At 45.9% G+C, this 16,734-nt stretch overlaps 1 protein-coding gene across 1 annotated transcript in view; it reads right to left on the minus strand.

The window, feature by feature from the left end:
• The window catches only part of LOC131558057 (store-operated calcium entry regulator STIMATE-like), a 37,286-nt gene extending 21,761 nt beyond the window's left edge, over nucleotides 1–15,525 (minus strand). Inside the window, exons 1-2 of the mRNA XM_058805623.1 lie at nucleotides 15,330–15,525; nucleotides 114–162 (exon numbers count right to left, since the gene is read on the minus strand). Of these exons, the coding sequence (XP_058661606.1) occupies nucleotides 114–162; nucleotides 15,330–15,438 (158 nt within the window). The 5' untranslated portion in view covers nucleotides 15,439–15,525. The remainder of the gene's footprint in view (nucleotides 1–113; nucleotides 163–15,329) is intronic.
• Between the last annotated feature and the right edge of the window lie 1,209 nt (nucleotides 15,526–16,734).

Genomic DNA, 16,734 nt, shown 5'->3' on the forward strand with positions numbered 1-16,734 from the left:
TCAACAATTAAATGTCATACAGGATACACAGGGGGCATAGAAGATTGTTAGTATAAGAGAAAAAAAATATCAGAAACACAGTTTTTTCAAGTTTCAAATGAAAAAAATCTCACCATATCCTCCAGGGACGCCGCTCTGCCTTTGGCTCCTTAAATCGTTTCACTGCAAAGAGAATCAGAGAGGTTCCATTACCCAGGTGAACCCTCCAGGTGTGCAGCCTGCACCCACCTGCACTGCAAAAGCAACCCAAAAACCCTGCAGGACTGTGGTGTTTTCTGGGGTTCTTCATGGCAGGAAGGAATGAATCTGACTCCATGTTCTTAGAAGGTATATATAATATAATATAATATAATATAATATAATATAATATAATATAATATAATATAATATAATATAATATAATATAATATAATATATTTCTATAATATTATAGCATTATATATTATTATATTACATTATTACATTACAATATTACATTACATTATTACATTACATTATAATATTATATCGTTATCATATCATATTATACGGAAAGGATATTTTCAGAAGGCTAAAAGATACTAATGAAAACTCATGATTCCTTCCAGAGTCCTGACACAGCTTGGCACTGATTGGTCATTAAATCAAAACAATTCACATGAAACCAATCAAACAACCACCTGTTGGATAAACAATTTCCAACCACATTCCAAAGCAGCAAAACACAGGAGAAGCAAATCAGATAATATTGTTTTCCTTTTTCTCTGAGGCTTCTCAGCTTCCCAAGAGACGAATCCTGGGCAAAGAGGATTTTTCAGAAAATATGACAGTGACACAGGACCCTGAGCATTTGTAAATTTAAAGCTGAACAAAGCCAAGGGACCTTCCCAGGGCAGTGGTGGCATTGCTGTCCCTGGAAGTGTCCAGAAGACACAGATGTTGTGTTTAGGGGTGGGCTTGGCACTGCTGAGTTAATGGTTGGACTTGATGATCCTGGATGGCTTTTCCAGCCAGAATGATTCCATGATTTTGTTCTCTGGCCTGGAGCAAAGCAACCAGCGTTGTCACAGTCATATTTTCTGGAAAATCCCTTTGCCAGGATTTCGTCTCCTGGGAAGATACGAAGCCTCAGGAAAAAAGTGAAAACAATTCTTATCTCATTTGCTTCTCCTGTGTCTTGCTCATGTGGAATGTGTTCGGAGATTGTTTACCCACAGGTGATTGTTTCATTGGATTCTGCTGTGAGTTGTTTTCACTCTTTGGCCAATCAGGGCCAAGCTGTGTCAGGACTGTGGAAAGAGTCACGAGTTTTCATTATTATCTTTTTAGCCTTCTGTAAGTATCCCTTCTGTATTCTTTAGTACAGCATTCTTTAATATAATATAGTATCATAAAATAATAAATTAGCCTTCTGAGGCATGGAGTAAGATCCATCATTCCTTCCTGCCATGAGGGTCCCCACAAATATAATAACCCCAAAGGCAGCCTGGGCTCCTTCCCCTGGGAAATGCCTTCCTGATCCAGCATGGAAGGATGCAGGGACTTCCCTGACAGGAGCCTTGACATTTCAGAAGTGCAGCTTTGTCCTGGTTTTATTGGCAAGATGACAGAGCCATAGATGAAAATACAAGGGTGAAACGACAATGAGGAACTTTGTACAACTAAAAGAAGAGATATTTAGGTGGGAGATTGGGGAGAAATTCTTTATTGTGAGGATGGGGAAGCATTGAAAAGGTAGCGCAGAAAAGCTGTGGCTGCTCCACCTCTGGAAGTGTCCAAGGCCAAGTTGGATGGTGTGACAGTGTTCACAGGGGTCTTAGGATGAGGGAAGAGATGAGGATCTGACTCCATGTTTCAGAAGGGTGATTTATTATTTTATGATATAAATTACATTAAAACTATACTAAAAAATAGAAGAAAGGATTTCATCAGAAGGCTAGCTAAGAATTGAAAACTAAGGAATGATAACAAAGGCTTGTGTGTTGGACAGAGTCTGAGCCAGCTGGACTGTGATTGGCCATTAATTAGAAACAACCACCTGAGATCAATCACAGATGCACCTGTTGCATTCCACAGCAGCAGATAACCATTGTTTACATTGTTTTTGTTCCTGAGGCCTCTCAGCTTCTCAGGAGGAAAAATCCTAAGAAAGGATTCTTCATAAAAGATGTCTGCAACAGGACGGGGTTTGGAGCCACCTGGGACACTGGGAGTTGTCCCTGCCCATGGCAGGGGGTGGAACAAGACAGTCTCTAAGGTGTCCCTTCCACCCCAAACCATTCCCCAGTCCTGTGATCTCCCCTAATCCTAGGATTTAGTCAGGCACATGCAGGGATTTGGTGCCAGTCTCAAATCCACAGAAAACCAGCACTGTTAAAACCTGATCCGTTATTGCCAGTGATGAGTAACAAGGCACCAGTCAAGTCCCACCAGACCCTGCTGCAGCAGCTTGTCCTACCCCTGTCCAGAAAAAACCCACCAGTTTCCCTCACCCAGCGGAATCCCACCATGAGCCATTCCTGCAGCAATGACTGCCATCAGCTCAGACAAGATCCATCACCACTGATGCCCTTCAAAAGCCAATTTTCATTTCACCTACCCACAAGCATCAGAGCCATGGACCAAAGGGGCCAGAATTGTTTAAAGCAACCCTCAGCTGATAGGGGCAAAGAGCACAATGCTGAAAAAAAGCTTTTGGAGGAGTCTTCAGGCCAGCCAGCTGACCACTAGCCCAACCACAGGAGCACCAGGGGTGATTTTCATGATTTTCTTAATGAGAAGTGACGTGTTATGTATCCACAGCCACTCAGGCTAGAAACACAGTAATTCAGTGTGATAAAATGACAAGTAAGAGGTAAGAAGTTAATGGTGTGGTGCCTTGTTGAACACAGCTTGTCATGCCTCATTAGATTTAAGAGAGTTATCTGAGACTGTGTAATTATCAGAGACAGTAAAACTGTTGTATTAAAGATAAAAGCTGCTATTATAGAGAAATAATTAACTGCTTAATAGGGCATTTACTGTGCAGAGCTGCAGCAGGCTGGCTCCAAATTAAACCAGAAATCCAGCCAAGATTACCAGAGCTTAAACAGGGAGCAGAGTTGTTTGGTAGCTGTGGCCCGGGGTTAGGGGGGATGTTAAATCCACAGGAGCAGCACCACATCTCTGGAGACTCCAGGAGATGATGGAGCCCTCCATGAAGCAGCACTTTGTGCTCAGTGAGCACAGCAGGGCTCTGGAGAATGAGCAGCAACAGCAAAGCTTCCGTCCCCTCTTCCAAATGCTGCAGAGAGACAAGCCATGGCATGCACAGGCACAGGCTCAGCTGGATCAGCTGGAGAAAGGCTGAAATCTCCTCTGTTCTTCTCAAAATGTGTTTCCAATCACTCAGTTTTCCACCAGCTGCAGGTGGGTTTGCTACCCTGGCTCAGAGAGACCAGTCCATCCTTAATATTTACTTTAAGGGAAATAATCTCTGCATCAAAAAAAAAAAAAAAGGTGATATTTGAGTTCTAGCACCTATAACCAAATCAAACTCCATAAAAACACCTGAAACAAATTTAAAATGTAGTTTGCTGCACGCAGAGTTGCACAAAATGGAAGAGAACCTAAATTTAATTAGATTGAACATGAGACTGGAAAGCAGCTGCTCTAGATCAGAAGGCATCAGGAATTTGTGTCCCCAACCACAGTACTGAATATTTTAATGCTGCTTCCCTTCTAAGCTGTGTCCATGTGCAAGGAAGCAATGTTATTGCACATCTTGGGAAGAAATTCTTCCCTGTGAGGGTGGTGAGGCCCTGGATCCCTGGAAGTGCCCAAGGCCAGGCAGGACGGGGCTTGGAACAACCTGGGACAGTGGGAGGTGTCCCTGCCCATGGCAGGAGGTGGCACTGGATCCAATCTGTGCTCACCATTCTGTGACTGCGTGGAGGGGGATAGAATATAAGTAAATAAAGGTAGTATAGAAAGTAATCTTACCCCTAAGGAGTTGCAGCTGGGCTAATTATTAAAGATTAGGAGCAGGCCTGACTTTAACAGGCCACAGCTGTAGCCAATGAGAAGAAGAGTGCTATAAAAGATTGGATGGGTTGGTTGAGAGGAATTGGAGTCAGTTGGCTGCTGGGAGAAGAAGGAAGAGTCAGTGCTTGGACAAGCTGTCTATGAGAAACATCAAGGAGGTATGAAACTCTTGCACTAAGGAGACACCAATATGGAACCTTTGCAATGTAATGGCAGCAACTGAGATTCTGTAGGAGCCAGGAGAAGGGGAGCCAGGTCTGTCCCATTAAACATGAGCAGAGCGCCTCTGGGATGAGGCCTTCAGCAGGCTCTGCCCTCACAAGCCCCCACTCCACCCCTGCAGACAAAAAGCTGTGAGGCTGAACCAGAAGGGAAAGAAGATGAGGGACAATCTGAGAGATCCCCTGACCACAGCACAGAGAGGGGAGGGCAGGAAATAAAACACTTCCCAGCCCTTCCTCATCAGCCAAGGACGATAAAGATCGTACATGTTTGAAATCCCCTCAGAACCACCAGGCTGGGTGGAAGCTGACAACTGAATGAGAACCTTGTGAAAAGTTAGAAGAAAAAAAACATTTGCTGGAGTCTTTCAAGATAGATCTGGGAATAGTCAGAAAGATAAAAGCACACTGACAGCTGTCCTCACTCTTTTTCCAGAGTAATACAGAGGTTAATATTCATAATGGTGTTTGTTCTCTTGATGCAGCAGAAAGGGGACAGACAGCTTTGCTGCCCTACACAAAGACAAATGCTGTGAAATTACCAGAGCTTGTCATAGTCAATGTCCCACAGCCTACTTCTGCTTTTAAACAAATTCTCTGATTCTAAAAATTTATTAAGACAAGGACAGTAGCAACAGCAGCTCTTTCCCTCATGCTGTTCTTCCCTGCATCCCCATTGACCCCACACTGCATTCAGGCAGATCTGCTGCAGAGTTGTGCAGCATCACAGGTATAAATTCCCTAATTTAATCAGAATTAGCTGCAGCATCAACCAGCTGCTGATCAGCAAAACAGGCTACCAAGTCAGGTTTCTGTGGGGGTCCCAGTTGTGGGTTTTTCTGGGTCTGGATTGAAGGCACTTGAGATGGCAGTTCATGTTCAGACTCAAATGTTTATTATTTCTTATCAGTAAAACAGTCTCACTGCTGTGAGTTGGGCACCTTTTCATTAGAAGGCACAAAATGGCCAAGAATCTCTTGTTACAAGGGCTTTTAAGACTCAACTGTCCAATTAAGAACTGACACCTGGATTATTTTCCCTTTTAACCCAATAACTGATCCCACAGAGCTGCAATGTGGACTTTCCTGCCCAATTACAAAATGCCACCCAAACCCATGGAGAAGAAGGAAGAAGAAGCATGAAGGAGAAACCCAGGGTGACACCCTGTGCCCTCCATCTTGCTTCCATCCACAACACACTAAAAATCCCAAAACCTCAATTTCTCACCAAGTGATACACCTACACTGCTCTCTATAATCTATTGCACACTTTTGTGGATTCTGGTCTATCTTGAAGTCTGGAAAACTTTCTCCATGAATGGGGGTCAGAGTCAGAGCTGCCCTGCAGGTCAGGGCACCCCAGAGCAGACAGAGGAATATTCCCTGTGCCCTGGATTTCCCCAAAATTATAGGGGGAAACTTATCTTCCTGGGATATGGTTAGACATGCTTGGCTGAGAGCCAGACCACCTCCCTGACAGATCTCACTGCAACCAACCACAGGAGTCTGAAGCTGAGGTTTGGGAGGGAGGCGTTGACACAACTGACAGAACTTTTGGGATTTGATTTACAGGGATCCAAGCCAGACCCCACTGAGCACAGCAGCAGGCCTGGGGTGGGGTGGATACTGAAAATGAACCTGATATAAAAGCACTTTTAGATGCATTAATACACCTAGACTGGGAAAGGTCCATCAAAAATAAAGTCAGAGATGCCCCAAACTGGTGATACTGCCACCTGCATTTAAGAGGGGACTAAACTGACTGCCATAAACCCCATATCCAGGGCCACATCCCATTAGCAAGAGGGTCAGGACTTTATTTCTGGCCTGTGCCAGAGAGGACTTGGAGCTACTGTACCAGGGAGGAAACAGCAGCTCTTCCCCTGTGTTATTTTCAGCAGTACAGTCTCCAATAACACATCTCAACCTATTTTGCAGGACACACCCTTTCCCAGGCTGTTTCCAAGCCCCAGGCAGGAAAGAAGCCAACATTCAGGATACAGAGCCAAAACCCTGGGGTCTGCACTATTCTTAGCCTGAGCATGCAGCCACTCAGACAGTTCGACCCCAGACACAATGGGAGGAAGCAGCAGCAGCCACTGTTTGCAGAGAGCAGCCAGAAAAGTGTGAAATTATATCCCCCATCAGTTCAGGGAGCAGCCAAAGTCCTGGTTTTCCTCCTCAAAGCAGCTGTCAGTGGTTTGAGGGCACGGACTGCTGCTGACCTCCATCCTCAGGTCTGCACTGGGTGTTTTCTGTATTCCCTCCCAAAGAGCCTGGTACCTGTGAGGAGGATGAAAGCACCTCCAGCAAAACTGGCAGAGGAAGGAGCAGAAATTGAGATGGTGTGCATGGAATCACTGAGTGGTTTGATGGGAAGTGTGAAAAACGCCAGTCGCTTGTTTTTAAAATTTTAAAAGTTTAATAGTAATAAAATGGTTATAAAAATAGTAATACAATTCGAGGAATAACAATTTGGACAATTTGAATTAGGACAATATGAGACAATAGAGACAGAGTTATGCACAGTCTGGGTACCTTTTCTGGGCAGCACAAGAACAAAAAAGGACCCACATTAACAAAGGATTAACCCTTAAAAGCAATACCCTGTTCTATATTCATACACCTCATACATGATGCATAAATTCCATTTAAATACAGGATTCTGCCTGGTCATCATCAACTTCTTCCTCTGAATCCCAACAGCACCTTCAAGGCAGGAAGAAGTTCGTTTCTCCTGATAATGGAGCAATAAATTCTTTTTCTCAGAAAGATTCAGGTGTCCTGTGGCTGCTGTCTCACTGCGAGTCCTTTCTTTAAAAAAAGTATCCTACATAACTTAGTTTCTATTTTAACATTATGTTATAACCTAAAACTATATTTACCACACTACTTAAGAGAATTAATACAGCATAACTTTCTAACACAACACATATAATATTGCAAAAAACCAATCATAAAATAAATGCATTTTTCACAGGAAGGGTCTTTAAAGACATCCCGTTCCAATTCCACCAGAGCAGGCTGCTCTGGAGCCTCAGCTGGAACACTCATCCTTCTGGAGACCCCAGCTGCCCCAATGAAGGCCACAGAGGACCCTGGCATGGTTCTCAGCCTGAAGCTCTACCCTTTGTGTCTTATTTTTACACAGATTTTTAAAGCTGTTATTTTAGCTGAGTGCCAGATGGTCACCAAGCAAAGCTGTGAGACACAACCACCAGTTGTGCTTTGCATGTTTTGAACAGAACTCATCATTTACTGACACAGCAAGTCCTGCAGGACACCTGGACTGAGGCTGGGCTCCAACTCAATGCAGAACATCCTGGGGAGGCAGTTGTGACTCCCCATATAAAGCATTGCAAGCCAGTCCCTTGGAAAATGGAGTTTAGACAAGGAAAGACAAAAGTAAGGCAATAAAATCCAAGATCACTAAGAGAACACCACCTGAAGAATGAAGTGGTGCACAAGCAGCTGTCAAAGAATCACAGATGGTTTGGGTTGGAAGGCACCTTAACCATCATGTACTTTCTACTCCATTTTATTATTAAAGACAGCATTTTACCCCAACCCAACTTTTATCATTAAAGCCCCTCTGCCATACAGTTTTCTTACAAATGCTGCTTAAACAAACAAGCTGTAAATTTAAGAGACTCCTTAAAGCATTGCATGCTCCACCTCATAATTATAAAATACTAATTTCCCTGTACAGATTTTTGTCTGGTTAAGTCACCCATAACATGAACTGCTCACCACACGTGGCAGAACCAACTCAGAAAGGTGCAAGGTGAAGGATCACAGGAAACTTCTCATGGAGCTCTACTCTGCCAGCTCATTTCTTATCTTCCCCAATGCTCCTGTTCTCTCAGAAACCAGGAGCTCCCTGAGACATAAACTTTAAGGAATTTAGAGATTTTAGAGGAGCTAAGATTTTAGTTAGAGTTAAGCTTTATTGGAGTTTAATTAAAATAAATAGGTAGGCCTTGATGAAGTTATGAGTTAGTAGTTAACTAATAATTGCTTGTCAGCACAATGTTTGGTTAGCTGGGTTTATAATGAAAAATATAGAAATTGATAAATAGCTTTTAGGAATATAAGACAATTGTGACCTCCTCTGTTCTGAAACCAATTGAAGATGGGGAATGGGAGTCCTACCAAGGGTTCATTTGTCAGATTTGCATTGAAAAGGTAGAAAGGTCAGAATGAAGAAGACTTCATTTACTTCTTCATTTTGGGACCCCTCCCCACAAAAGGGACCACCTACCCATTTTAAGGAACAAATGCTTAATAGCTTTTGAACTAATTACCATAGGAAGCTGGGAATGGGATGTACCAAAGTTATGATTCTGTATTTGTATTTTGGGTATTCAATACTTGTATAGATAAAAGGACTCTGTAATCACCTGTAAATTGTGGTATTTGGGAGCTATCCCACAATAAACATACACTTTCTAACTCTAAACTGTTAAGGAGTTTTTGATATTGGTACTAGATCAATATCCATATTGGGAATGGGATGTACCAAAGTGATGAATATGCATTTGTGTTCTGGATATTCAATACTTGTATAGATAAAAGGACTTTGTAATCACCTGTACAATAAACACACACTTTCTAACTCTAAACTGTTAGAGAGTTTTTGTCCATCACACCTGGATATTGGTACTAGATCAATATCCATATTTTTAAAAATAAATCATTCCCACCCCCCGCTCAGCTCGGCCGCTTGAGGGGCGACAGCCAAGGAGAGGTCAGAGCAACCAACAACTGCAATTCTAAAGCTTTGTGGAAAGCTGTGTGCAGCTTAATGAAGCACACTGAGTGCTGCACAGACCTTCCAGCCCACAAAGTGCAACACATGTTCTCCAGCTCAGCCAGTTTTCAGATGTACTGAAGCAGAAGAGAAACGTGCTGAGAGCCCTGCCATGTGCAGCTTAACCCACAAACCTACATGTAAATCAGCAAGGACCCAGGCTCCACACTGCCAGACACAGTTAACCTCTGTGGCTTTGTTTTTCTCTAGAGGCAAAAGCATTTACAGGGGTGAAGCTGGAATTTGCATGTTCTTGTGTGTGAACAATTAAAATCACACACAGTCATGCACTTGTGTGACAGCAAGCAAAGGCAGCAGAGCCTGCCTTGGGCACGGGAAGCTGCAGTGGTTTTGTGTCTTGGGCAGATCTGTTTCAGAACAGAATGGAAGGCTGGACAGATCAAGTGCTCTAGCATTTACTACTTCTTTTTCCTGGCAGGGACTCACACTTTCACCCACACTTATGAGGGATTTTCAGTGTCAAGTCGAAACACAAATCAGAAAGCACTCGGGATACTTTTGAAGCACAGAGACAGCACTTCTCTTCAAACTATGTACAGCATCTGACAACAAACTATGGACAACAAACTACATACAAAATACCATATCTACAAAAACTATGTACAAATACCATTTCTACAGCAAACTATGTACAAATACCATTTCTACAACAAGCTATGGACAACAAATATGGACAAATACCATATCTACAACAAACTATGGACAAATACCATATCTACAACAAACTATGGACAACAAACTAAACTATGTACCACCCTGAACTTAGCACTGGGTCACAATCACAGCATGGTTTGGGTTGGAAGGAACCTTTGATGGTCACCTCATTCCAACCCCCTGCCATGGACAGGGACACCTTTCACTAGACCAGGTTGGTCAGAGCTCCATCCAATCTGACCCTGAATGTTTCCAGGGATAGGGCATCTATCATTCTGCTAAGCAACCTGTTTCAGCACCCTCATTGTAAAAAAATTCCTCTTGTATTTAGTCTAAATCTATCGTCTTTCAGTTTGAAACCAATGCCCCTTTCCCTATCACTAAAGGACCCAGTAAAAAGTCACAAAAGGTGGGTCAAGTTTGATTTATCTGGGGGAGATGAGTGCAACAGCTTCCATGACTCCCTCTCAAAGTTCAGACACTTCTCAACACAAGGATGCTCTCTCCCACTTCACCATCCAGGAGAAAATCAACATTGAAAGCTCAGCTGGAAAATCCACAGGGACCAGGAAAACACAGGCCACAGACCAAGGGGATACTTCTGATGCTCTCTGACAACTGTTTTCCACCACAGAGACACTGTTTCTTTTTCTGGCAAATTCCCATTCTGTGGCTCTGCCTCAGGACAAGCTACTTGGACCAATGTCTGGAACACCATCCCAGATGCTCAAAGAGCATCTCCAGCACCAATTCCTGCCTGGGGTCAGCACCAGGGTCCCTACTGCAAACTTCTTAAGACTAAGCTCAAGGCAAGATATGCTGGAAGAGCATGTCCAGCAGTGACATGCAACAGGAGAGAGGGACGCTGCTGTCACACGAGGCAGGATCAGGACATTTTTAAAAGTACAGCTGAAAACCAGATTTCCCACGGGGCTGTGGGAGCTCAGTCCAGTCAGGCTCTCCTTGCCTGGCAGTAGGAGTGTTTTCCAAGAGCAACATCTATTTTCATGCCAACATCACAAGGGCTACTACACCTCATCCAGCAGCTCAGAGCACTTCCAAGACAGTTTCAGAAAAAGCTGGAAGAAAAACAAAGGTTCATGCGTTTCCTCAATGCTGTTTGTGGTAGAGTAGAAAATGAGGATACCAGCTCCAGGGAAAACTTTTTCCATTCACAACAGAGACAAAAATTCTTTAACTCCCCAAATGCGTTTCTCCTGCACTCTAGTTAATTCACAAAGAAGGCTATGGATGTAATTTGTACAAAAAATCTTCCCTCATTTCAAAGAGTTTTGCTGTCCCCTGTGCAAACCTGGACAACTTTTGCTGGTCTAGAACCCTGTAATATATGGTAGGGATAATTCATGCTATTAATGCAGGGTATAAAATATTGTGAAATCCAAACCACGTCTTTTGACCACCCTGGCTGGCAGCAGCTGTCCTATTCAGATTCAACTAGTTCCCAGACACAAGTTAAGATAATGATCAATGCCTTAAGGTAAGAATAGAAGCTTTGATGGTTGTCGGGGAGCCACCTAAGAGCAATTATCACCTTGCTGATTGCATCTGTCCAGATAACCATCCTGATATATCTGAATACATGGCTTCTCCAGAGTCGATTGACACCAATGGCACACCTGGATGGGACCTTTGTCCAGCTCTGCACATGGAAAGCAACAGCGATGCACGTGAAGAGACACAAAGAACATTTGGTCATCTTTGCCTCGGGCAGAATAAACTGTATAAAACCTCGAGTGTGAACTGGGGAGACTCTGACACTCTGGAGGTCAGATCCAGGTTCACCCGGTCTGGATCCCAGGCTCGACACTGAACTCTTTTTTGCTGTGGTGGTTTCGACGACCGAACTTTGGTCTCGCGGACAAATTAACAAATCTTTGCTAAATTTTTGATAATTTTGGCTCACGATTTGATCATTTGTAACAACCCCTTCCTCAAAAAAAAAAAAAAAAAAAGAGAAGAGAGAGAAGAGAGAAGAGAGGAGAGAGGAGAGAGGAGAGAGGAGAGAGAAGAGAGAAGAGAGAAGAGCAGCAACTGCAGGGGCTCACCCAGCCCTGGCAGCTGAGGTAACTGCAAGGAGCTTTCCCCACCCAGCTGGGTGATGCTCAAGGAAAAGCACTGCAAACTGCTTCAGATGGGATTGCACAATTATCCCCACTCCTCACGGCCACGACCTCCCCAGGGGAGGGTCTTGCACAGGAATCCAGATTACCACACACACACAGCTGCTGGGCTCCTCTGCCTTAAAGTGTTTGCCATCAGTTCCAGGACTGTCCTTACAGCCAAAGAGGCTCCACAGCCACCCAGGCAGGTGGAAAGGGTGACACCTCTTTGCCATTTGACTCCCAAATGGGGCAAAGCTGCAAACAGAGCAAGCTCTGGTCATACCGGGATTAGGCTTGAATACAGCCTTGAAGACCTTGCTGGAAAAGCAAAGAGTGTTTGTAGGCTAAAATGAACTGTTCCCACTATTGCTCATGGTAGTTGACATAATAATAAAACCCCATTAAACAGCTGTCTTGACTCCCTGCCAAGGCCAGGCATCATTTACTTCTGGGTCCTGTGTTCACCACTCAAAAGGATCCATTTCACAAAATCCACAGCAATGGGGAGCAACCACACCACTCAATCATTCAAAACTAATTTCCTCCTCCATTAGGTTTTCCTTCCAGGTTGACAGAAGAGAATCTTTCCACAACCCCAGGAAACACAAATTCAAGGATACGAATTGGTGTGATAAAAATTAAATGTATCCTCCTTGCAATGGCCATGCTTGGGACTCACATTCTGGAGGAATACTCTGATCAATCCATGCACACACACCAGCAAAACTTAGCAGAATGCCACATTATTGTTAGTCTGAGTTCCTCTACGTGTTTTCAAGAGCTCTGAACAGTTTCTGCACAATTTGGAATTTTTTTTCCCTCCAAATGCATGTGTTCCTATATCTGAGCTGGTACTTTAAAGTAGAAAAGGCATTGGTTTGGGTTTGGACAGGAATTCTGTAACATGGTTTGGGTCAAAAAGGACTTTAAAGATCATCCAGTTCCAACCCCCTGCCATGGACAGGGACACTTTCCACTATCCCAGGTTGCTCCAAGCCCCATCCACCCTGGCCTTGGACACTGCCAGGGATCCAGGGACAGCCACAGCTTCAGTGAGCACCCTGTCCCAGGGCCTCACCACCCTCATGGATGTTGTTTCCACTTATTAACCCATGGCCTGCAACATCCTGGCAAAGAAGAAATCACAGTAATAAAACCAACAGGAACACTGAAGGAAAGAAGAAAGTATTGAAGGAAAGAAGTATCAAAGAGCTGACTTAACAACAGCAACACCCTAAATCCCTAAATAAATGATGTCATGACTCATCCTAAACTGGGATCTACCTGATGTCATTTAGTCATCCTAAACTCTACATGAGTCACCCAGCTGGGACTGCCTGGCTGTGTGAAATGAAGGTGCAACCAAAATTCCCAGGAAGTTTTTTTGTCTCAGCTCCAGAGGCCTCCACACCTCCCAGGCATTGGATCCTTCTCCTTCCCAGCTGGATGTGCCACAGAAACAACCCAAAAGCTGAAGGCTGATGCCCAACACAAAACTGTTGGTGAGCCCACAACCACCCTGGGTTAGGAGTCAGCACACAAACAGCCTCTCCAGCAGATCCAGCTGGAAATGAGTACAGGAAAGGCACAGGAAAGGACCAGCTGGGGTGGGTCAGGGACCACCAGCCCAGCTGCAGCCACAGGAGGTACCATGGCTGGGACCCCAGGGCTGCAAACACATCTGCCCTCGGGGTGCCGGGCTGCAGTTCCTCCTCAGCTGAGTCACAGCAAAACCACACAGGATCAGCTTTCAGTTTCTCTTCATTAACCAAGAGGCTGTTAATGTTCACAGAAATACCAGCCCCTGCACCAGCAGTTAGCCCAGAGTTGCTGATTTTCTGGCAGCCTCATCCACAGAGGTATTCCAACATGATTTACTCAAGTCCCTGATTTTATGGGACACCCCATGGCGTTTATGGGAGAATTAACCCACATGCACACATCACTAGGGGGAACAGGAACAGAAAAAGAAATTAGCACTATTCTTACTGAAAATATTTGGTGGAACGCAAGCAGTGGCATGTTGCAACTGGGCTGCTCCAGCTGGAGAAGGTATCAGCTATCCCTGGAAGAACTTGCTGCAATTTTCTCTGGCAGCTCGGCGTTAACCGCAGCGCTGGAGCCTTTGAAAGCGGTTTCCAAAAGGCAGAGGGGGCAAGAGAACCTCAAAATCTGCAGCTACCTAGCCAGAAAACTTGGAAGTTTCGGTTCACTGTCACCACAGGCTTTTAAACAAGGAAAACAGATCGAGTTCTGGCATGTTGATTCAACTTGTGCTAAACCACTTAACCCTGAGAGCAGTAACACACACACACACACACATCGCTCTGAGCAAAACACAGCTGCGGCACAGAATAACAGGGAATTTTCACGGCTCCTTCAGCCTCAGCGTCCGCACCTTTTCACAGGATCACCGAGGCTGGAAAAGAATTCTAATATCATCAAATACAATCATTAACCCAGCACTGCCAAGTGCTCCACTAAACTACATCCACACGGATTTTAAATCCCTCCCGGGACGAGGCTCCAGAAAAATATTCAGCCTGTTCCAATGCCTTCCCCTTCCGGGGAAAAAGCTTTTCCAAATATTCACCCTCTCTTCCCCGTTCCCATTTCTGTCCGTCTCCATCTCAATCTCTGCCCCCTTTGCAACCTCATCTCCGACTTCTTTCACATCCCAATCTCCGCCTCTGACCCCATCCCCGTCCCCAACTCCATTCCCATCCCTGCCTTCATCTTCATCCCTCTGTCTCTCTGTCCCCTTTCTATATTCTAATATCTAATTCTAATATCATCAAGTGCAATCATTAACCCAGCACTGCCAAGTGCTCCACTAAACCACATCCACACGTATTTTAAATCCCTCCCGGGACAGAGGCTCCAGCCTGTTCCAATGCCTTCCCCTTCCGGGGAAAAAGCTTTCCCAAATATCCACTCTGAACTTTCTACAGCGTAACTTGGTAAGCTCTGGAAATCACACTCCGGGTGATTTTTCTCAGCTGATTTCTCTCACTGCCAGCTCTTCCCAGTAACCAGAAAAACATGTTCTCTCTCTGTAACTCCTTCCCCAGTCGCTCAAGCCCTAAAACCTTAGCGAAAACTCAACAAAACAATATCGCAGCGCAATGAAATCACGCTCAGCACGCAGCGCCGTGTCGGACACCCGCCCCGTTTCTATCAGCTCCTCCCCGGCCACTCGCAGGGGTCACACCAAAAGCTTTTTTTTACCCCTCATTAAAATTTTCTAAGTGACTGAGCAATGCCTCGCACAAGCGCGGCCAATTTTAAGAGATTACAGCCTCGCTTTCCGCGGAGCTTCATTACCATCAGATTAGGGAGTTTGCAAGAAGGAGCATCTGGCGCTGCTGCTGCTGCTGCTCGGGAACATCCCCAGCGCGTCCCTTCCTCCCCAACCCAAACTTGGTGCTTTTAAAGAGAACGGGCACCCACCCCATCCCACCGAGGTGTCCCTGGTCCCCTCGGTGCCCCCGGTACTCACGCATGAGGGTGCTGAAGGCGCAGAGAGCCAGCAGCGCCTGCAGCAGCACCCCGAAGCGCCCCAGCAGCGCTCCGCTGCCGCAGCCGTGCGCCGGCCGGGGGGCGGCCATGGGGATGCCGAGGGACGGGAAAGCGCGGAGAGGTGCGGGAGAGCCCGGGACGGAGCGGGAACGGGGACGGCAATGGGGACGGGACGGCCCCGAGCCGCACAAAGGCGGCCCCGAGCCGCCGCTCCCGCCCCACGGCCCGCCCTGCCCGCAGCAGCGCCCGGGGCGGGGCGGGAGGGAGGGACCGAGGAGGGGATGGGGATGGAGATGGGGACCGGGAAAAGGGACATGGAGATGGGGACCGGGAAAAGGGACATGGAGATGGGGATGGAGATGGGGACAGGGAAAAGGGACATGGATGGAGATGGGGAGAGGGACATGGATGGGGACAGAGATGGGGATGGAGAGAGGGACAGGGAAAAGGGACATGGATGGGGATGGAGATGGGGATGGGGACAGGGAAAAGGGACATGGATGGGCATGTGGATGGAGATGGGGAGAGGGACCGGGAAAAGGGACATGGATGGGGACGGAGCAGAGGATGTGGGAGAAGTTGGAGATGAGGTTACAAAGGGGACAGAGAGACAGGGATGGGGATGGAGCTGAGTTAGGGACAGGGATGAGGATCAGCACAGGGATGGGGAAGGGGATAAGGATGGGGACAGACATGGAGATTGAGATATGGAAGAAGTTGGAGATGAGGATATAAAGGGGACAGAGAGACAGAGGGATGGGGATGGAGGCAGGGATGGGAATGGAGTTGGGGACAGGGATGAGGATCAGGACAGGGATGGGGAAGGGGACACAGGCAGAGATTGGGAAAAAGTTGGAGATGAGGATACAAAGGGGATAGAGAGATAAAAATGGAGACAGACAGAGATGGAGATGAATGGGAATAAGAATGGAAATGGAGTTGAGTTGGGGATGGGAACAGGGACAAAGAAGATAGAAGGAGGTGGAAGGCGTTGGAGATGGGGATGCAGTGGACACAGACATTGAGACAGAGGCAGTCATGGGAATGGGTGTGGTGATGGGGACAGGGATGGAAATGGGAATGGAGATGGGGATGAGTGTGGTGATAGGGAAGGGAATAAGGATGGGGACAGAGATGGAGATGGGAATGTGGAAGAGGTTGGAGATGGGGATGCAGTGGGAACAGGCAGACAGAGGCATGGAGTTGAGGATGGAAATTAAGATGGAGGGGTGGATGTGGAGGGGTAGGAGGTGGGGATGCAATGGAGATGAAGATGGAAATGGGTGGGGATGACGATGGGACAGAGATGGAGATGACAATGTGAATGTAGATGAGGCTGGAGATAGACTGGAGATGGGGATGGGGAAGGAGATGGAGATGAAGAG

The sequence above is a fragment of the Ammospiza caudacuta genome, chromosome 5, assembly GCF_027887145.1.
Source record: "Ammospiza caudacuta isolate bAmmCau1 chromosome 5, bAmmCau1.pri, whole genome shotgun sequence".
In the NCBI taxonomy this organism is placed as follows: Eukaryota; Metazoa; Chordata; class Aves; order Passeriformes; family Passerellidae; genus Ammospiza; species Ammospiza caudacuta.